General features: G+C 37.4%; 1 protein-coding gene across 2 annotated transcripts in view; it reads right to left on the bottom strand.

The window, feature by feature from the left end:
• Window positions 1-23252, bottom strand: part of TMEM131 (transmembrane protein 131) — a 245368-nt gene that overhangs the window by 64149 nt on the left and 157967 nt on the right. For both annotated transcript variants that reach the window (XM_047068675.1, XM_047068676.1), the window contains exons 6-11: window positions 20897-21013; window positions 18509-18631; window positions 13141-13221; window positions 10771-10921; window positions 10610-10666; window positions 9700-9761 (exon numbers count right to left, since the gene is read on the bottom strand). In XM_047068675.1, coding sequence (XP_046924631.1) covers window positions 9700-9761; window positions 10610-10666; window positions 10771-10921; window positions 13141-13221; window positions 18509-18631; window positions 20897-21013 — 591 coding nt within the window. The remainder of the gene's footprint in view (window positions 1-9699; window positions 9762-10609; window positions 10667-10770; window positions 10922-13140; window positions 13222-18508; window positions 18632-20896; window positions 21014-23252) is intronic.

The raw sequence follows: 23252 nt of genomic DNA, 5'->3' as shown, positions 1-23252 counted from the left end.
AGCCTATTCTGAGGGCTCAGTTGGTTGAGTGTCCAACTCTTGATTTTGGCTCAGGTCATGATCTCACAGTGATGGGATTGAGTCCCACGACGGGCTCATGCTGGGTATGGAGCCTGCTTAAGATTCTAGCTCCCTCTCCCTCTGCCCTGCTGGCACATGTGTGCTCTATCAATAAAGCAATAGAATAGGTCAAACTGGCACAACATCACATTAATTTCATCAGAATATCTTCATGCAATAAAATGATGGCCATAGGAAGAGTTTAAGATCAGTGAGTGTAAAAATCTAGAGACAAACTAGTACCATACACTAGGTATGAATACATAAAACAGGAAAAAAAAAAAGGTATAATGAGTCATATATGAGAAAGGAGACACGAAGATTTATGATAGGGTCCCTCTTAAAGAACTCCACCATACCAAATGTAACATCCTGACTATGTTGAATAACATCCTGAAAATGAAGAATGATGTGAATTTGGGAGCCAGTACTCCTCTGCCATGGTGTTTTTGCAGATCCCTCTTCTTCCTCTTCCTCTTCTTTTAATATTTACTTACTTTTTAAAAATATTTATTTATTTATTTATTTATTTTTTACTTACTTAAAAAAATTTTTTTTAATGTTTATTTATTTTTGAGAGAGACAGAGTGTAAGCTGGGGGGGGGGTGGGGGCGGGGGCAGCGGGCAGAGAGAGAGGAAGACACAGAATCCGAAGCAGGCTCCAGGCTCTGAGCTGTCAGCACAGGGCCTGACGCAGGGCTCGAACTCACAAACCATGAGATCATGACCTGAGCCAAAGTCAGACACTTAACCAACTGAGCTGCTCAGGCGCCCCTAATGTTTACTTACTTTTGAAAGAGAGACAGAGCATGAGTGGGGGAGGGCAGAGAGAGAGGGAGACACAGAATCTGAAGCAGGCTCCAGGCTCTGAGCTGTCAGCACAGAGCCCGATGTGGGGCTCAAACCCACAAACCACGAGATCATGACCTGAGCTGAAGTTGGGCACTCAACCGACTGAGCTACCCAGGTGCCCCTTGCAGATCCCACTTCTAATGGGACTTTCTCTACCTCCCTAGGGCATGGCTGTGTAAGTGCGGCATGCCACTGTTACCAGGCAAGGCTGTACTCTCAGCTGTGGGACTGAGCAGTAGACTGAAGGGCTGTGTAGCTTGGAGAGGTCAGAACAGTTTAAACTTAAAAAATAAGATTTATCTATTCAACAACTAAATCTATAATAACAAATACCATAAAAGCTTGCACTTGTGGAGCAAACTAGAAAAATAAATACAGTTTAAGGTGCAGTTACTTTTTTATTACCTTACTGACACAAAGCATTTTTCATTGGAAGGAACCTTAAAGATCCCCATCTCCTTCCCTGTTTTACAGATGAAGAGAACCTTGCAATATGGAGTGATGTTTCAGTAGCTAGGCATCAAGAGGCGGGACTGGAAACCAGATGTCCTGACTTGGTTCAGGGCCTGGGCCCTTTACTGGCATCCTAGTGCCTAAACATGTATTAATGAAGTCATGGTATTGTACACAAATCTTGATCAATACTCTTCCTTTAGAATTCAACTAGGGGGCACCTGGGTGCCTCAGTCAGTTAAGTGTCCAACTCTTGATTTAGGCTCAGGTCACACTCTCACAACCATGGGATCAAGCCCTGCGGAGCCTGCTTAAGATTCTTTCTCTCTGCCCCTTTCCAGCTCATGTGCTCTATCTCTTTCTCTCTCAAAAAAAAAAAAAAAAAAAAGAATTCATTTAGAATCTTACTTTGGTCTCAAAATGCTTCTGGAGTTTTTTGCTGATATTTCAGGGGCTTTATAAACTTGTCAAAGCCTGATGCTTCCCATAGAAAGAACACAGTTCTTTTCTGTGACACCCACCAGGCACACGCCTGCTAACATGGGTGCAGTCAGGTCCCTGCAAGTCACCAAGTTCTTCCCCGTCTCCCTACCCACCCTTCAGTACATCCGTAAAGGTGGAATCTGACTACAAGGTGGAATGAAGGTACAAGAAGCACCTGAGAGAGTACGAAGAAAAACTGCTCCTTTTGCACTGGTCTGCTATCACAGGGAAGAAAGTTGGTTACACATAAAGATTACAGACACTGCTTTTACTACTAGATGGTGGGGCGTCTCCCTCCTCACTGCTTGTTAGTCTTTACTGGGCCTGGAATGATGACCCGAAGGATGGTTCTGCAGTTTTCTGAGCTGGAAATCTTAATAGCCTGAGCTCTTGGCCTCAGGGTCTTTTGGTATTTTAACTCTTTTATCTTTCTTCTGAACTTCTCATTTGCTTTGGAATCTCTAACTGGGGCTGCAAGTGGATTTGTTCATATTGATATATTTATTATCAGTATGCTTGCGATTAGTAGCAATCGTTTAAAATACAAATCTCTTCATCCCTTAAAGAGTGAGTGTGTGTGTGTGTGTGTGTGTGTGTGTGTGTGTTATTTTTAACAATAAAACAAAGCAGTATGACTATAAAACGGGAAGGTTTCATATATTACATACCTACACTAATACTTCTTCTAAAGGAAAGGAAAGCAGTACAGAAGTGTACGTGACAATCCCATTTGATGAATTTATGCAACAAAAAAGATATTAAGTATTTAACTAGAAGTGTCAGTTTGAGTAAGCTGCCCATCTACTCTGGGCCTTATTTTTCCTGCCTGTAAAACACTAGGGGATTAGATTAGGTATTTTCTAAGATTCCATCTATTTACAAAATTTGGTGGTTGTATTAATTTTGTTCTTTTTTCAAATGAGCACTTTTACCCTGAGGTCAAGATTTGTTAGAGAGATGATCGTATAAAGCTTTGTAGTTTGCAGAGGACTTCCACATGCTCTACTGAATGTGTCAGAGTAGGAATGGAATCTTGACCATTTTCAAACACGCTTAAAGACTGCAAGTAGCAGTTCATTAGTAATGACGACGACACCTTTTGAGTGCTATTAGCCTGCACAACACCATAACAGAAATAGCTAAATAAAACTATTTATTTATTTAAAACAGTCACTGTAAATAGTAGGAGCTTAGAGTACTTGATGAAAAATGTTTTCTCACATGTAACATATTACTCTAAGATTTTCCTTACCAGAGGAAAAAAAATTTTTAATTGTTTTCCTTTTTGTTTTTAAGTTTATTTATTTTTGAGAGAGAGAGAGAGAGAGAGAGAGAGCGAGCAAGCTCAGGGCAGGGGCAGAGAGAGAGAGGGAGACACAGAATCTGAAGCAGGCTCCAGGCTCTGAGCTGTCAGCATGGAGCCCAATGTGGGGCTTGAACTCACAAACTGTGAGATCATGACCTGAGTAGAAGCAGGATGCTTAACCAACTGAGCCACCCAGATGCCCCTAGAGGAAAATTTTTATATTCAGTATTATTAACTCTCTCCTTCTCTCTTTCTCTCTTTATTGCACCAATAGTAAGCAAACATTCAATTGACTCACTTTTTTAATGTTTTATTTATTTTTGAGAAGGAGAGAGAGAGACAGAGAGAGGGAAAGTGTGCACACAAGTGGGGGAGGGGCAGAGAAAGAGACATGGGGACAGAGAATCTGAAGTGGGCTCTGTGCTGAGAGCAGCGAGCCTGATGCGGGGCTCAAACTCATGAACCCTGAGATCATTACCTGACTCAAAGTTGGATGCTTAACCAACTGAGACACCCAGGGGCCCCATTGACTCAAGTTTTATACAAATGATCTGAACTGTTCACTTATTATTAAAAAAAGCCCAACAAAATGGAAAAATCCATTTTCCAAGGAATCAAAAACAAAGCTAAACAAACAAAACATTTAAGTAGTGGCTCATTCTGTTTTTTTTTTTTTTTCCTATTCTGGTGGCCTTAAATGAAAAATAATACAAAATCATTAACTTGTATTAAGCATATTTACACTAACAACCTATTTTAGAATCAGTTACTAACAGTTGCATACTAAAGATAATGGAGAAGTAGAAAAAAATATGGCAAGATTCCCGGGAAAGGCAGCTTGCACATATTCTAAATATAGTTCTAGCCTTTTCTCACGATATTCATACCCAACTAATGTTCAGTAACTCTCAAGTGAGATTCAAAGGCCCAGCACATTCTAAAACTATTTAGAAAAACATTTGAAAAGGAAAATAACCTTCTAGTATGTAACAATTGTATTTCTAACAATGGATACACAAATTTATTAAAGCTCATATCAAGTTTACACTGGTAAAATTAAAGTATATCTGTCATTCTTATTCATTAATTAGTAAGGAAACTTCATGCAAATGTTCCTCTTAAGGTATCTCAAAGCAAATTTATTCCATCATTTATACTGCATTAATGTTTTTTAAGTGTTGAGGAAAAACCATATTCTCAAAGTTGCATTACAGACAATCAAAGTCAGACAGGCTTGAACCTGAGTATCTTGTCCATTAACAGGTGAGAACTGTTTATTTTCAGATGCTTGCCTCAGGAGTCCCATATCTAGAAAGATGAAAAAACTCTGAATTCCTTTAAGGGGAATTAAAAAAAAACACAACAACCCTCCAGCTTCTGGCAATGCCTAGGTCATCCTAAAGATATTATATATTTGTGAAATGGACAGAGGTGGGACATTTATAAAAATATGTCAGTCTCTAAGTATGGCATATTATGTAGCAAGATACAGGTAGCAAGATACCTTAGGAAGCTCTCTTATAACTCAGTTTCCATGGTAGATGGGTTTGTTTCCTGGCTGATAAGGTAGGAAGTCTAAGCTAACATTACCTCTCAAGTGGACCAAGGCACTGGACTCCTAACTTCCTGCAGTGAATTCTCCACAAACTAGCTACTATGACCTTTATAACACATAAATCAAATGATGTCTCTCCCTTGCTTAAAATTCTGTAATTTGCTGTTGCACTTATAATAAAATCTAAACACCTCCCAGAGCCCAGAAAACCAGGATCAACCCTCCGGCCCTCCCTTTATGTTCAACCCTCCTTTCTTTCCCACGACATCCAAAGTTGTTTCTGCCTCAGGCCTTTGCAATCGCTGTTCCCTTTGATGGTAACACTTGTCAGCTAGCTTTTTTAGGGGTGCCAACTTCTTACTCTTCATTTATTACCTCAAATGTCAGCTCCTCTGAGACAACCCTGTCTAACCATCTCCCTCCCTCACTTACATTCTATTCTGTTTCTTTCTTTGTTAGAACTTGGTTTGATTTACAATTTTGTTGCATGCCTGTCTGTCATCAGTCTCACAGCTAAAAAGTGAGCTCAATAGGGGCAGGAACCTTGGCTATCTGATTTACTGCTATGTTCTCACACACCTCGCACAGAAGCTGGCATATAGTTGACGCCCATTAAACGGAATAATGAATGAGTAAGTAAGAAGAAACTAACAAAACACTGGCAGAGTGTAGGCTCTGGATATTAGGAAAAATACATACATACGTAGCTACAAATGCAAATATACAGACATATATTATAGATTAAAAGATTTTTAGTAGAAATACTGAATATGAAATTAAAATGATAAATTTATAAAGACTTGATGGTGTCATTATATACTAATATACCTTCAAGTAACTTTTGAGTTTTTATGGTTGAAGAAGTCACTTTTAAAAAAAGCTGATTCGGGGCGCCTGGGTGGCTCAGTCGGTTAAGCATCCGACTTCGGCTCAGGTCACGATCTCGTGGTCCCGTGAGTTTGAGCCCCGCGTCGGGCTCTGTGCTGACTGCTCAGAGCCTGGAGCCTGTTTCAGATTCTGTGTCTCCCTCTCTCTTTGACCCTCCCCCGTTCATGCTCTGTCTGTCTCTGTCTCAAAAATAAATAAACGTTAAAAAAAAAAATTTAAAAAAAGCTGATTCATTTCCCTTATTTGGAAAACTAGAACCTGTGTACTTTATAGGACTGTTGTATTGAATAAGGTAATCTATGTAAAGAAACTAGCACAGTGCATAACCCATAGTAACAACAAAAATGTTCACTTATAATGTATCCTAAAACTGCCTCTTTAATTCTGTTATAATTGAACTGAATACAACAGTATTTTTTCATTCATTTTTTTAAAAATAATTTTTTAAAATGTTTATTTATTTATTTTTGAGAGAGAGAGACGGACAGACAATGCAAGTGGGGGAGGAGCAGAGAGAGGGAGACGCAGAATCCAAAACAGGCTCCAGGCTGTCAGCAGAGAACCCTACATGGGCTTGATCTCATGAACCATGAGATTGTGACCTGATCTGATATCAAGAGTTGGACATTTAACCAACTGAGCCACCCAGGTGCCTCTCATTCATATTCTTAAGATTGATAATTTCACTTTTAAAGAAAATGTTTATTGTAAAAGACATTTGTTTTGGTCCATTCACTGTATGTAAAAAAAAAAAAAAATAGAGAAGATTGTTTGGGCTATGTAAAGGTACTTTGCCATCAAATCTCTAAATCCTCACATTTGGGGAAGTGACTGCAGGCCTGAAGTCTGCCTGACATGAAAGTTCTCATTAACGACCCTGCTTGGTGCAAGGCATCCTACAGATGGAAGAAACCACTCACGGGCAAACAGCATGGAGAACACACTAAAATAAAAATTATCTGACATCTCAAACTGAGGCAACAGCAGGGTGATTGTCTGCCCCACAGGCAAATGAACTGCTGTCCACAGCTAAAGAGGTATCTCTGAACGTGTCACCAAGAAGCTATGCTACCAGATGATTTCTCAGTGGAGAAAACACTTGAGCTTTGGAGAGAAAAAGAACTGGGACGAGTGGTGCCTACATTACCATGTATACAGTACATGTGCTCTATGTGGTCAATTGGGCTACAAAAGAAATCAGTATCAAAAAGTTCAAAGAAGATAAAAGTAGGCTGGAGCCAAAGCAATCTGAAATATCTAGCAGAAGGAATTACACTCTATTATGGAGGAAAGTCTGATAAATTAACCTCGAGACTTTTGAACAAAAAGAATCACAATTCTTGGTGTAAAGAACGATTTTAAAATGTTAACACAGAGCAGTGATAAGAAGGCCTTTGCATTTCATTGACTGGTAAAACCTAAAATGTGTGTGTATGTGTTTATGGTTGGGGAGGGAAGACTAACAGGTTTTCTAATTTTTTAGTTTGCAAATGTGAGGATGATAGTGGCAGGGGAACAAAGGGAGTCTCCTACTCTCTACTTGATTCATCAAATAAAAGGATGTTTTAGTGGCAAACAAAGAAAAATAGAGAAATTTAATAAAACCATACATTAGTTCTTTGAAAAGATCAACAAAATTGACAAACCTTTAGCTTGACTGACTGAAAATACTTTTCAAATATGGAGAAGACTAATTATAATCAAGAACGATAAATGGGATGTTACCATCTACTTCACAGGGAAAAAAACAAAAGTATTAGAAGAGAACACTATGAACAGTGGTATGCCATCCAATTAGAACACTGAGATGCAATGAAAACACTCCTAGAAAAGTCATAAGTCACTGAAACCGACCAAGAAGAAATAGAAATCTGAATAGGCCTAAAGAGATTGAATTCTAAAACCTCCCACAAATAAAAGTCCAGGCCCAGTGGACTTCATTGGTGAATTCTACCAAACATTTAAAGAAGAGTTAACGACAATCCTTCACAAATTCTTAACCCAAAAGGAGAGAATACTTTCCAACTCATTCTATTGGAAACCACAACACTAGCAAAACAGCTATCTACTACCTTTATAAAATAACTGATATTTTAATATCAAACAAAAGAAAACAAAGCATATTATTGCAGAACAGTCCTTGTTTAGAAAGGGTGTTTGCATTAACATACATGCAACTCATATTTTTAGAAACATTTATACTGTCCTTATTTTGCTTATTTTTCTATAGATTTGTGAAAATTTCACTATAAAGAGCCAAAACCAATCACTAATCACTTAATATAGCAATAATCACCATTATGTATTTTTTGAAAAGTGTAATTAATTATTGCTATAAATAGGAATTAAAAAGAAATTATACACAGGAACATTCACTGTAATATTTTCTTATGTAAAAGGTCACTACCAGAGAAAACATGCTGACAATTTCATTCCATAGAGACTTTGATGACAATCTTTCAAAAAACTGAATTAAAAAAAACAAAGTCACTAAATAAAAAAAATGAATATATTTTTGAAAGCAAGCATATAAAAATACATGGACTAAGGGACCTTTGTTGCTATCAAAAAAGAAAAATAACAAAAACAAGGGACATAATGCTGCTGCTCACTGCTTTTGTGTTTTGTTTCAATGGTATCAGGGTGGCCAGGTCAAAAGAGCTGTTCCTTGTCACCTGCAGTGGGGTCCCAACCCTTGAGGATCCTTGAGGGGTACGGGTATGTATCACGGCAGACCCAGGCAACTGCTCTCAGCCTGCTCTCAGGCTGCCAAGAGTGGACAGGCAGGAACTCCAAGTGGGGCAGTTTCAGCCCACTGCATAGTGGGGAAGCATTCTACAAAACCCATTCCCCCAGTTCTTCTACCTAGCAGGAAGAAATACTAGGTCAGACAGCAGGACACCACCCAGAATGTGATCCCACTCATGAGCACAGTCACTGTGCATTAAACTATGGTTACCCCCTTGGGGTGCCTGGGTGGCTCAATTGGTTAAGCGTCTGACTTCAGCTCAGGTCATGATCTCACAGTCGGGGAGTTCAAGCCCTGCGTCAGGCCCTGTGCTGACAGCTCAGAGCCTGGAGCCTGCTTCAGATTCTGTGTCTCCCTCTCTCTCTGCCCCTCCCCTGCTCATGCTCTGTCTCTCTCTGTCTCAAAAATAAATAAAAACATTAAAAAAAAATTTTAAATATGGTTATCCAATCTTGCTCCCTCATTTAGGGTTTATAAACTCTTCTCTCTTTGGTCTACTCCACCAGTTGACAGTAAACTCTGGGTTTGGCCCTGGATGGACAAAGGTCCCTTAAGTCTCATGTCCCTTTGATCTATATCATTTTATCAGACTTCTCTGAATTTAGGCTTCTGAATCAGCACACATTATAATAAAAATGTACTGCTTTCTTTTTCCATTATTCCCTATGTATGTATCTTGTGGACTTCACCAGAAGGTGAGGTTGTGGGCCAAAGCAAAATCCAGATAGCTCTCTTTTACTTTTTTCCCTAAAATTGTGTACTGGCTCTTCAATTCCACTGTAAGACATAAAAGTCACTTGTTCTATGTGCATGTGTGAGGGGAAGAGATGACCTCAGTTTATAGTCTGCTATTTAGTATACTATAATAGCTGCCAGGTGGAAAGGGTACCTTTGACAGATGTTAATAGCATTCTAATGTTACCTACCATATCTCTTTGCTTTATTATTATTTCCCTTCCCAATTCATCTGAACCTTTTTTCCTTTTCATTTACCCATACCTTAAGTCTAACAACCAAACCTGATGGAATCTTTATAACTTGTTTTTCTTTGCACATGGCATACATCCTAGGGTTTATCAGAATCCACAAGCCTCTTGTATGATTCTGCCTCAACAAGAACCTCAGGAACTTTGATTCAGACTTAGCTTGGGGAAGATCACCTACTTTCCTTCTCATCTTTGAAATTTGGTGGTTAGAGGCAGAACAGGTTTCTCACATCACACTTAGAACCAAAGTGTCATTAGGCCACCAAAGAACAGAATCCTTTAGAGGAAGAGTTTAATTAGTTTTAAGGTGGTCATAAGTTTAAAAACAAAGAATATATAAATTAGGAGAAAATAAGTAAAAACTTACTGTTATTGGTACATCTTTTGTTCCCGAATTTAATAAATGAAGGTTTAAAACTTTTGGTAGATCTGTTAAAATTGAAGAGAAGAAATATTTCTTTAACAGAAGTGCTTTATGGCAAACTAGAATTTTACCTTATTAGATACCAGATTGAATCTATTCTAGAATGTGAAAAAGAACTATAATCACATTAATAAAAAGAATGTGATTCCACCTAACTCATAAATAGCAATCACCTTACTCACAAGGACACTGTATAAGAACTGTCCCCTCCTAAACAACCAGACCAAAAATCAGAACACACTGATAAGTGTGAAAAATCTAATTTTCAAAAAGGGGTCTCCAATCCTCAACAACCAACTTCTAATTACATATGTTCCATAGAAATCCCAAATTACGAGTATTTCTATTTTTTCCTTAATAAATCCTTTAACTTGAGCATTTTCAATTTTAGAATTTGAATTTTTTCTTTGACCATCTGGGACATAATTTAACATTATGCTATTATAATGCAACTGAGTAATCCATTTCTAAATAAAAATCCAGAAGTAAAGCTCCCCCCTCCCTTTTATTTACTGTTAAAAAAAGGAGTAAGCATAACTGAATAGGTGAGAACTTGGATTTAAAAACTCAGAAACTACTTTGTGCCTCAATATTGCCTTAAGTTATCTTATGACCTTGCTTTCCCACCTGGTAAGCAATGGTAGCCCTCAGAGGAATGGGGTATTAACCTGTGAGGGCTTGAAGTTCCCCAAAGAAGGTTTCTATAAGATCATGCAACCCACTGACAAGTAATTTCAAAGCTGAGCTACAAAGGGGTTAAAAGTAAAGCCATTCAGCACTGAACAGAGGCATTTTTGTTTTTTAAAGACTTATAAAAATACTGTCTTCTCCCCCCCCCCCCTTTTTTTTTTACCTTGTGTTCGTAGTGTACCAAAATCTAGCATTTCAGTTGAGGAATAAATTCCAGGAGCTTGGAAGACAGCAAAGTAAACCATTAGATTTTTCTTTGCCCAAAGTTAAGATGTATTGAATACAAAACAAATGCATTTACTGTTCCTCTGGTTTTCTACTAACCTGTTGTAACTTCTACCTCCACAGGAAGGATGATAAATTCTGTGCTGTCTGAAGCATTTGTCTTTATTCTGATGAAGGCGGTGTGATTATCTGCTTCCCTGGATGAAAAACTGGCTCTCATCACTCCCTTGGTTTCATAAGGAGGAATTTCCTGACAAGTTAACAGACCATAATGTAGCACGGCTTTTGTGATGGTGCAAAAGCCACCATAGTTTTTTGAAGAAAACAACATTGACTGAGGATGCATTATTATTTTATATACCTACTAAGAAAAAAAAAACAACAACACACTGCCATTTAAATGGATATATTCCATGGATTGTAACACATACTCCAACGTGAAGAATATTACAATGTGAAAGAAGCCCATCTTAGGAACTGAGGAAGCATGATATGTAAAATTGAGCCAAGTGAAAGAAATAAAATTTTCAGTTGCAAAATTATCATTAAAAGATAGAATTAATCTATAAAACCAGTTATCTTTTAGTGTGATGCTTGGACATATAATTCAGTACTAAGATTCTCCACCAAATAGAGATGTCAGCATTGGAGGGAAATCCTTTTCTAGAAATCTACAGGAATCTCTTTAAATAATAATCAAGAGAGCTTGGACTCTCTCTGTCCTTTCATTTAAAACCTAACCCAACAAAGCTTCTCAGGCAAATCCACAGTTGACCAACTGCTTTCAATAAGTCTCTTAGCAAGGAAGATGGAAAAATTTTGAGGCCTGTAATGAGAGAACACTGACAAATACACTAGAGGGAAGATTTATTGGGGCAAAAAAAAATTTTTTTTTGAGATGGATTTCTTTTCCTGGTTTTACAACAATCTGGCTTGCTTGGGACCATCAGAATTTCTCTGCACATACCTTCTGGCATATTTAAGGAAATCCCTGTGTTTTAGAATTTATTATTCATCTCACTTACCTCTATTCTCTTAACTTTTTAGCCTCAAAGTAGTAAAGAAGTGATTGGAACCCTCCTGGGGCCACAAGAGATGCACCATCCACTTCCCCATCTCTAGGGAGCTGACTTGGTCTCTGGGCTTTTCTTATGTACACTGAAATGGGCTGAGGGTGAGGTCAAGGCCAATTGACTTTTATTTTTACTCTACGTTTGTAGGAAGAAGAATAACTTTATCTTTTCTTGTAGCCACTGGGATTATTAAAACATTATGCCATCTCTGCTACCATTCATTACAGTTCTTAACTAATTAGAAATATGAATTCTCTTATGTTTATTAGATACCAATTATATTTCACAGTAAATTCTTAGCTCTTCTATGTAGAATTATAATACAAACTTAATAGCTTATAGTTAATTCTCTGAAGCATTGTTTTATATACTACTTCTCTCAAAGGCTTTTCAAACAATAACGTAATTTCAAGATAAAACATTTTTGTGAAAGGATATAAATGAACCATGCATTACATATTCCTATTTGCCAGTGTGTTTCTATATCTGGGGAGTTAACCAAATCCTGACAAATTTGTTTCTAATTGCTCAAGTGAACATCCTAGAAATGTCCCTTCTGCATCCCTTCCTTGGTCGAGACTGGTCAGAAGACAGAACAAGAGGCTACGTGTGTTTAACAGAGCAATTAATAAATAAATCTGATCTTCAGAACTCATTCATAGTGGTAAAGTCCGTTGTCTTCAATTATGGATAAGCAATGATTAGAGTGCCCTCAGTATAAGAACTGTGTTTACTGTGCCTTTCCCCTCTTTGATTAAAGCTTGGTAACAACATTTAAAGAAAAACTCTCCTAAGGCAGGAAACTTACAAATAAGGTAGTTGCTACACATACATTGATTAATATTTGCTGGTATTCTCTAAGAAACAGGGGTTCTCTAAGCATTGACACAAACTAGTGTTAAATATTCAATAATATTAAAGGTGGATGTAGATCACCTAAGAATTTAAAATTTTCTATGTCATCACAAGGGCTTGACTACATTCCCTCCGAAAACGTCATCTCTATCAACAATAAGTCTGAAAGTTCAATTCTCTACCTCAAACATATAATGGATCCTTCCCAGAGGGTTTTTTTTTTTTTTAATCTTAGTATAAAAAGCACATTATAAATTGTTAGAGTCAGAGACAACTTTACCAATATAACTCTGTGGATAGTTGAAATTTCCTTTCTACACAGTGGGTTAAAGTTCCCACCAATTTTGTTCACTGCTCTTTCCAAAAATTACTTATACTTTTCTCTCCCTGTATCATCCAATTTTCAAGAATATCTGATGTAAATTTAATATTAAGATATAATTAAGGGGGAGTCACCCACATTTATTCATGTGATAGGAAGTTAAACTATTTTCTGGTGTATTTGAGAAAGTAATTGAGAGAGAAATATGCCAGCACTCACCCACAGTTTTCTGGTGCCTCCTTGTTGACCTGTTGGGAGTTCTAGGTGAAGATCTCCTCCACTAGAGTACATTTCTACAACCTGTGATGAAAGGGCACATGATGGTTAAGCTCAAAATCATATTCTCAACACAAGTGATTTGTCGTTATATAGAAATAAGTCTGACATCCTATGTCTTAGAAAAATTTAAAAATGTTTATAGATATAAAAGTAGGATAAGTCTCATGTCTTATCACTGGAGTCAGTGCTTCAGATGTGTGAGCACTGGTGATTTTTTTTTTTTTTACATTTATTTATTTTTGAAATACAGAGAGACAGAGTGCAAGTGGGGGAGTGGAAGAGAGACAGAGGGAGACACAGAATCCGAAGCAGGCTCCAAGCTCAGAGCTGTCAGCACAGAGCCCAATGCAGGGCTCAAACTCATTAACTATGAGATCATGACCCAAGCTGAAGTTGGATGCTTAACCAACTGAGCCATCCAGGCTCCCCAATGGTGATTATTTTTAATTAAAACAAGGTAAATTTAAAACATTAAAGTTAGAAACAGTATAGTTATTTCAGACACTGGATTAAAGAAAATCTATCCATAGAACACTTTTTATTTTCAAAGGAAAAATAGTTTATGGAAATTATCAAATTTTAGAAATATAAATTTTATATTTCTTGTAGTTACACAAATGCTTCTTTATTCACACATTTATAACAAGCTTTAGCAGATCTAATAACCACTATAATTGTGAAATAGTGAAGAATATGTTATTCTGAGATATATGTAACATTTTTAAAGCACTATGACAATATCTGGTTTCTCTTGGTGGCAAAACCATAGGAACCATTAATAATACCTCTGTGGCTTGTATCTATACTCATGATTTTTAAAAACTATTTTGCTGAGGTATAACTGATATACAATAAACAACACATATTTCAACTGTACAACTTGATAAATTCTGACATACATATACAGGCGTGAAGCTACCACTGCAATTAAGACATTAAATATACCCATTATCTCCAAATTTTCTTCATGCCCCTTGCAATCTACCTGTCTCTCTCTGTCCCCTATATCCTTAGGCAACCAATGAGCTGAGCTCAGCCACTCTAGATTAATTTGTATTTTCTAGAGCTTTATATAAATGGAATCATACAGTATATACTCTTGTGTCAAGCTGCTTTAACTTGGTGTAATTATTTTGAGATTCATCATGTTGTTTTATGTATTAATAGTTCATTTCTTTTATTTTTATATATGTAATTTATTGTCAAATTGGTTTCCGTACAACACCCAGTGCTCATCCCAACCGGTGCCCTCCAATGCCCATCAACCCACTTTCCCCTCTCCCCCACCCTCCATCAACCCTCAGTTTGTTCTCAGTATTTAAGAGTCTCTTATGGTTTGCTTCCTTCCCTCTCTGTAACTTTTTTTTTTCCCCCTTCCCCTCCCCACTAGTCTTCTGTTAAGTTTCTCAGGATCCACATATGAGTGAAAACATATGGTATTTGTCTTTCTCTGCCGACTTATTTCACTTAGCATAACACTCTCCAGTTCCTAAATGTCCATCAACTGACGAATGGATAAAGAAGATGTGGTTTATATATACAATGGAATATTACTTGGCAATGAGAAAGAATGAAATCTGGCCATTTGTAGCAACGTGGATGGAACTGAAGAGTTCATTTCTTTTCAATTTTATGGCTATGCCACAATTATTGATCCATTCACCTACTGATGGACATGTGGGTTGTTTCCAGTTTTTGGTCATTATGGATAAAGGTGCTATGAACACTGCATTGTATAAGTCTTTGTGTGAACATCTGCTTTCTTTTCTCTTGGGTAAATATCTAGGGATAGAATGGGTCATATGGCAGGAGACTTTCCTTTTTTTTTTTTTTTAATTTTTAAAAATGTTTATTTATGAGAGAGAGAGAGACACAGCATTAGCGGGCAAAGGGCAGAGAGAGATGGAGACACAGAATCCGAAGCAGGCTCTAGGCTCTGAGCTGTCAGCACTAGAGCCCAATGGAGGGCTCAAACTCACAAACAGCGAGATCATGACCTGAGCCAAGTTGGACGCTTAACCAACTGAGCCACCCAGGTCCTCCGTTGGAGACTTTCCTTTCAAGGCAGGTAACCCTATCTCTTAAAAAGAAATAATATATTTAATTAAATTCAAATGTGGAGTGAAGTAAAAGAATGGGTGGAAAACCTTCACTTGTTTTATCACATAAGTCCTTCAGGAATACATAAGAAAGGACAATGCAGGAAAAACAGCAATGCTTTAGTATGAACTTAAAGGTTTTGCGTGTTATGTTGTTAGAGTAATGCATTTAGCAAAAACTAACAAGCTAAGATTTTCTAAGTATTCTTACCTGCCTTTTGATTTAGTACAGTGTTCCCCTATGGTCCCAGTTGTATTGACAGTAATACCATCTTTTTTTTTTTTTAATGTTTATTTATTTTTGAGAGAGAGTGAAAGCATGTGAGCAGGGAAGGGGCAGAGAGAGGGAGACAAAGATCCAAAGCAGGCTCCGTGCTAGCAGTGGAGAACCTGATGCGGGGCTTGAACTCATGAACTGTGAGATCATGACCTGAGCCAAAGTTGGACGCTTAACTGACAGAGACACTCAGGTACCCCAATAGTAATACCATCTTAACTGATGGAGTAACTGTAGAATCTTTTCTGAAAAAACCAGAAGACATCACATATTATTCATTTCAACTTCCAAGGTATTAAGGAAACAAGCCTAACAATGTGTGGAAACAGAAGATTAAAGGGTAGACTACTGATTATCGGGAAAGGAATAAAGAAATGGGTACAGAAAAAGACTACATTATAAAATTCAAAGGAAAGATCACATTAAAATTAGGAATGTGACATATCACTGATTTTAAGTCCAGTGCTATTTATTCTAATTTAATAAAGTGTAGAAAAAAAACGAAGGCAAAATATAAAGAATATAGTTCGTGTAAAAATTTTTTTTTGCAAAGAGTGTTTATTTTTGTGTGTCTACATATATGTGTACAAGTGCCCTGAATGAGGTCTGATCTGGTGCACCAAGATCATATGAGTAGTATCTATGAGGAGGGGCTGGGACTGGAGCTGAGCTAACACAACAGTTACCAGATACCTGGAGTTATTTACATTTAAAATTACAGAAATAAAAGAAAATAAATGTTCAGTTTCTTAGCCACCCCTAGCCACAAATTCAACTGCTCATTAGCCACGTGTGGCTAGTGGCTGCTGGACAGAGCAGATACAGACACACCATCGAAGAAAGTTCTAGTGGACAGCACTGGATTAAAAAAGTAGAAGTTCAAGGGGAGTTTTGCTTTACATGTTTGAGTTGTTAACATTTTTTTTTTTTCAGTGAGAACATACTAATGGGTCTGTGTTTTATATAAAATAAACAAATCACATACAATTTCCTGTTTACAGTATTTTCTTAAATTTAAGGATAAGACTAATGGCACAGTATAACCTATTGTAGAACCATCAGGTTAAGAGTGCCTTTCAGATAAATCACCTATACTTGTGAGGCACTGAGGTGGCTCAGCTGGTTAAGCATCCAACTTTAGCTCAGGTTCATGATATCCGAATTCCTAAGTTCAAGCCCCACATCGGGCTCTGTGCTGACAGTGTGGAGCCTGCTTCAGATCCTTTGTTTCCCTCTCTCTCTGCTCCTTCCCTGCCTGTGTGCTCTCTCTCTCTCTCCTCTCAAAAATAAATAAACATTAAAAAAAATAATCTGTACTTTTTCTAAGAGGACAGCTTTGGTTTTTCCATTTGCTCTCCTGCATGCTGGTGAAAAGTCCAGTGTGGTATACATTCTTGAATTAAAATACTATAACTAGAAAAAGCCTAGATGAACATCAACAACAACAAAAATAAGTTGACCAAAAACAGTCAAGGAAAGAAAGCAGCAGGAATTTATTTATGAGGTTTCTATATAATTTCTGATAAAAGGTTGCCAAAACAGAGAAAATACATTATTATCTAAATTTAGCAAAAGGATATAAATGATCGAGTGATGAAGAGGAAATACAAATACTTTCACTTGTAAAAACAGGACACAAGAGACTTTTCTTCTCTTGTAATGAAAATATCTAGCTAAAAATAATTCAAATTTGGGTATTTTTATTAGTAGTTATGCTCACCTAATTGTTAGCCAAACGTTGGGAAGAAACCTCTTTTTTGCTACCTTAGCATATAATTTCACAATTCAGGCTCTAAAAATCTCATTTTTTTCTCTTCTACATTTTCTTTTTCATTGTTCATGAACATTTCTACCAGGGGTTCTGGGATGACAAGAATCAGTTTGGTTGTCAAAGCTCTGTAGCTTACTACAATATGTAGTATTTTCCCTCCTCCTGTTATGTTCAAGCTACTGTTAAGGCCTGCAGTACTGGTCCTAAAGAACTTTGGGGAGGCTGGGTGTGGATATTATAAACTATTCCAGAAAGCATCCACATTTCCTTTCAACCAGACAACGCAACTAGAACCTACAGTGGCAGCAAATGTCACATAGTTGGAAGTCTCTCGGGATGTACGGTGGGGATTTTAGGAAACACATAAAGGAGTGACACTTGCCACTCTGACTATAAGACCAGGAACTAGTGAGGAGAGATGTCAAATTTGAAAACAATCAGTACCTAACAGATTGAGTAAAATTAGGAGTTGGATTATCTTATCTTATCTTATCTTATCTTATCTTATCTTATCTTATCTTATCTTATCTGTAGAGAGAGCAGGGGAGGGGTGCAAAGAAAGAGAAAGAGAGAGACAGAGAGGGAGAGAATCTTAAGCAGACTCCATGCTCAGCGTGGAGCCCAATACTAGGCTCAATCCCATGACCGTGGGTTCGTTGCCTGGGTGGAAATTGAGAGTAGGATGCTCAGCTGACTGAGCCACCCAGGCATCCCAGGAGTTGGACTTTTTAAACAAAAAATAAGTTTGCTTTTAATCGTGATTCTATATTTACCCTTCCTCAGACTTTAACTTCCAGGCTGCCATCACCCAAAACTTATTACCAAAAATAAGTATGAACTGTTTTAAAAATTTACGTTACATCAGAAAAGCAATGGCCTTGTGTAGTTGAAAACTCTTAAGTTAAATGCAGACCTGCTAAACTGTAACACCAGAGAAACCACAGTTGTTTAAAAAGTGGTTCCAAAAAGTCAATACCTGGACTATTGTAATCGAAAATTCTGACCACAGCAAGTTGCATTAAAAGAATAACCACTCTTTGATACATCTATAAAATCCCATTATTTTAAATAGTCTTGCAAACTGTAACAAACTGAGATTTCATGGTAAGCATTAATTTCCACCAAAATGTAACTCATTCAATATCATCAACATAAACTCACCTGTAAAGGCTCACTGTGAGGATTGTGTATATTTATTATAGGTGAGAAACTGCTGTTCACAGGGACTCTGGCCCCAAGGAATGGCCTCAGTCGATATGGATTTGGAACTCCAACACCAAACACCTATTTTAAAGGAGAAAAAAATGCAATCTGGGTTAAACTCCAACACCAAATACCTATTTTAAAGGAGAAAAAAATGCAATCTGGGTTGCTTTCATAACATTTTTATAGTTATAACTGATTGATCTAGGGAAAACTGATGTGTCTTATTTAGATGGAAAAATCCTGACTACCTTTAAAAAGAATACACATGTGGTTTCTATCCTTGATTTGGCTATATATTTGATTTACTACACATATGTGTATTTGGAATTATTTCTATAATATATTGGAAATTAAAATGATAGCAGTCCTTCATGAGCTCACAGAATAGACAAAAGAAGGCAACAGGGAATCAAAAGATTTCCCTATTCCAACCATGAGAAGAAGATGGATCTAGGGCTCAAACAATTTCTCAAATCCAGCTCCAGGTCATTCCCACATGAGAAAGCAAGGTCCTGGGTTGACTAAACAGAGTGAGCCCATCAGTCAAATGACAAATATTTCTTAAGTGCCTATGATTTGCTAGGCACAAATATATACAGTGTGAATGATTCAATAGTAAACAAGATAGATAATGTGCCTGCCCTCATGCAACTTACATTCCAGTATGAGGGGCACACTAAATAACAATAAAAAAGTTTTTAAAAAATGGTAATGTGATATAGAATAACTGGCTGGGGTGAGGCTGGGATATTCTTTTAGGGAGCATGGTCAAGGTCATCTTCTCTGGGGAAGTGATTATGAGCTGATGCAAGATGAGAACAAACCAGAACTGAGAGTGTATTTGGGTGAGGGGAAGTATACAAAGGAAACAAGGCAGGAAAGGGGTTAACTTGAAGATCAGGAATAAGATGAGAAGCATGGTCAAATGGGATGGAATAGAAGGAACATATGGGAGTCAGAACCTCAGAGCCTTGTTGGCCTTGGTCACAAATTTACATTTTGCTCTGAAAGCAATAGGACGACATAAAGATTTCCATGGGGAAGTTGACTAGATGTGATTTATGTTCACAGAAGATCATTCCGACTACAGTGAATAACAGACTATGGTAAGGACAGTGGAGGAGTGGAAGGCCTGTTGGAGGCTATGGTGTAACCCAGGGAGAGGTAATGTGGCTTAGAAGAGAGCAGTGGCAGTGTGGAGGAGAGAGTTAGACTCAAGATATATTTAGGAGGCAGACTTTGTGAAAGACTAGATGTGGAGAGGTGAAGAAAAGCAGCTGGCCACTGAGGCTCTGCTTGAGGACAAACCGATTACAACCCTCAAGTAGTACAGCTTGGCCACATCCACCTAAGTCGGTTAGGCTGCCCCTAGAGGGCAATGGTAGTAATATTCTTATGACAGTCTTCATTTACTCAACAGGTGTATGTTAAATGAGCATCATCTATATAGCACTTCTAAGTTATTCATCTACACAGGTTGCCTACTAAACAACTGTTAAAGACATATTCACTGTATATAAATACAAGTGCCTAACTAATTGGTTTACTGACACGAATTCTCAAGATATGTGGTATGTTCTGGGTCCTAGAAAAGAAATGTTCAAAAACAAAATCATAAAAACTGTAAAGTAAGACATTATCTAAGTAAGGAGTTGAAACACTGTGTTCTATGCGCAGGATAACACAGTGGTTAATAGGATGGTCTTTGTAGTTATAAAGGCATGGGTTTGAATCCCTGCTTAATAATCTATTAGTAGCATAATTTGAACAAACTACTTAACCTTTCTAAGCTTCACCTTCCTTATCTAAACGAATGAGAATAACAGTATCTATAACGCATGCAGAAATGTTTGTAAAGTACGTAGTATAGTGCCACAGAAGCAATTCTTCTTAACAATCTTGATAACCTTGATTATAAAAATCTTGACTCATAAGACATTAACAATCTCTAATAACCTAAACATTACACAGAGAAAATAAGAACAAATTTTAAGCAATCTATTCACTAAAGAAAAGGGAGCATGCATGTTTTAATTTTGAAACTATTATCAAGTATGCTTCATAAATGTGCAAAATAAAAATTAAAAAAATTATTATAAAATATTTTTTACTATTCTTTTGCCAACAATCTTACATTAAAACTTTAGCTATAGCTTTAAAAGATCATTTGTTCAGTCTGATTTGATAGGGGCTAGTCACAGACATAGCAGTGAATAAAAATGCTCTCAGTCTAAACTCTCACATTTCCTATTATCCCTGAGTTTTTAAAGAGAGTCATAGGATAGGTTGGAGGTAAGAACGATATTTTATAAAATAAATAAAAGATTTAGTCCTGGTTCTTACCTGATAAGTAAATACCCCATGATTGGACGTGTTAATAAATAAAGTATTTTCTACATTTCCCACTACTCTTGCAAGAAAAACTACATCAAATGACGTATTTCCTCCTGGAAGTATTTTCTGAAAAAGAAGAGCAACAAATAAAGTTAAATGAGTAACTAAAAAATCTGATTACGCTGACCGCAATTAAATAGCTGAAGTTTGTAAAGCAATCATCTCACAATCATTTCCATGAACTAGCTTCTCCCACTGAAGGTTTAAGCTTTAAATTAGCCAAATTATTCTGCAATGAAAAATAATAAAAACGATGTCTTCATACTGATGTCTACAGTCACACATCTTTATCAATTCCCAATTAGATGCTGTTCATTCAACAATCATTAGGTTGGAATGAAGTACCTAATTACAGACTGTTCCATCATCACATAATTCAGTAGGAGTTGAGCTGAGGCTGAGCTTCTTATATAGATGTACTACTCTACAACTAAACAACAACTTGTACTATTCCAAAGAAGAAATAAACCCACGCCTTAACCCCTTGACCTCTGTCAGCCATTCACACATGGTGCTGCATGTGCCAGCAACTTAAATTAGGAAAGAAGGCAGGAGTGACAATACGCACAGAAACTCACTCCTGTTTTCTTGTACAGGTTGAGAATGTCATTGTAGTTAGTGAAATAAAACTTTATTACAACAAAACAATAGGGCTACTCCATGGAGTTCAAGGGACTGTGACTGTAGTTCTGTCTGTGATGAAGCCTTATGATGCATTTTAACGTGTAAAGTCATCAACCTTTCTCATTTGCCTCTATGGCTTGGACTCTAAAACACTCCCCAAATTGTAGCTTAAAATACCTGGCATTGAGACTTCTGGCTTCACCTCAGGAAGCAGAAAGCTGGAAAGAGCATTTCCTGTGCATTATCAACAACCAAAAGGATAATCTACAAAAATGTAACTTTTCTTGACCCTATCACAGAGTTTGCATATCAGGTAGCTCAAAATTTAACGAAAGACAAGCACCTCCAAGGAGAGATGGAATGTGAGTAATGGCTCACCCATGGCAGAAAATGGGAAGATGAGGCTACCATATGAGGGTAAAATGAATTCAGCTAAAATTTTTATACACCGCTAAAAGCTGACAGTGGGCTAAAATCAGAGTATATAACCCCTGGAAGCTGTAGACACTAGATGGAGGTTACATCTGAGCCAAAGTCAGTAAGAGAAGGATACCTGGTAAATCTCTAAGTAGCTTGAAATTAACAAACTTCTAAATAACCCATTAGTCCAAGGGGTAGTCACAGGGAAATTAAAATATTTTGAATCAACTAGAAATTAAAACACGACATATCAAAATTTGCTGGCTGCAGATAAAGCATACTTATTTTGGGAAATGCTTCAAATCAATAATCTGTTTCCACCTTGAGAAACTAAAAAAAGAGTAAATTAAACCCAAAATTTCAGAGATCTAAAAATGTTGAAAAAAATTGTTTACAATCAATGAGTATGGTATTCCTACTGACAAGTTTTTTTTTTCAATATATGAAGTTTATTGTCAAATTGGTTTCCATAACACCCAGTGCTCATCCCAAAAGGGGCCCTCCTCCATACCCATCACCCACCCACCCCTCCCTCCCACCCCCATCAACCCTCAGTTTGTTCTCAGTTTTTAAGAGTCTCTTATGCTTTGGCTCTCTCCCACTCTAACCTCCTTTTTTTTTTTTTTCCTTCCCCTTCCCCATGGGTTTCTGTTAAGTTTCTCAGGATCCACATAAGAGTGAAAACATATGGTATCTGTCTTTCTCTGTATGGCTTATTTCACTTAGCATAACACTCTCCAGTTCCATCCATGTTGCTACAAAAGGCCAGATTTCATTCTTTCTCATTGTCATGTAGTACTTCATTGTGTATATAAACCACAATTTCTTTATCCATTCATCAGTTGATGGACATTTAGGCTCTTTCCATAGTTTGGCTATTGTTGACAGTGCTGCTATAAACATTGGGGTACAAGTGCCCCTATGTATCAGTAATCCTGTATCCCTTGGGTAAATTCCCAGTAGTGCTATTGCTGGGTCATAGGGTAGGTCTATTTTTAATTTTTTGAGGAACCTCCACACTGTTTTTCAGAGTGGCTGCACCAGTTTGCATTCCCACCAACAGTGCAAGAGGGTTCCCATTTCTCCACATCCTCGCCAGCATCTATGGTCTCCTGATTTGTTCATTTTGGCCACTCTGGCGTGAGGTGATATCTGAGTGTGGTTTTGATTTGTATTTCCCTGATGAGGAGTGACATTGAGCATCTTTTCATGTGCCTGTTGGCCATCTGGATGTCTTCTCTAGAGAAGTGTCTATTCATGT

The sequence above is a fragment of the Lynx rufus genome, unplaced genomic scaffold (assembly GCF_022079265.1).
Source record: "Lynx rufus isolate CCGP_SWC_20201006 ecotype Redwood Valley unplaced genomic scaffold, mLynRuf1.p SCAF_8, whole genome shotgun sequence".
NCBI classification, from domain to species: domain Eukaryota; kingdom Metazoa; phylum Chordata; class Mammalia; order Carnivora; family Felidae; genus Lynx; species Lynx rufus.
This window is presented reverse-complemented; position numbering and strand designations above follow the sequence as displayed.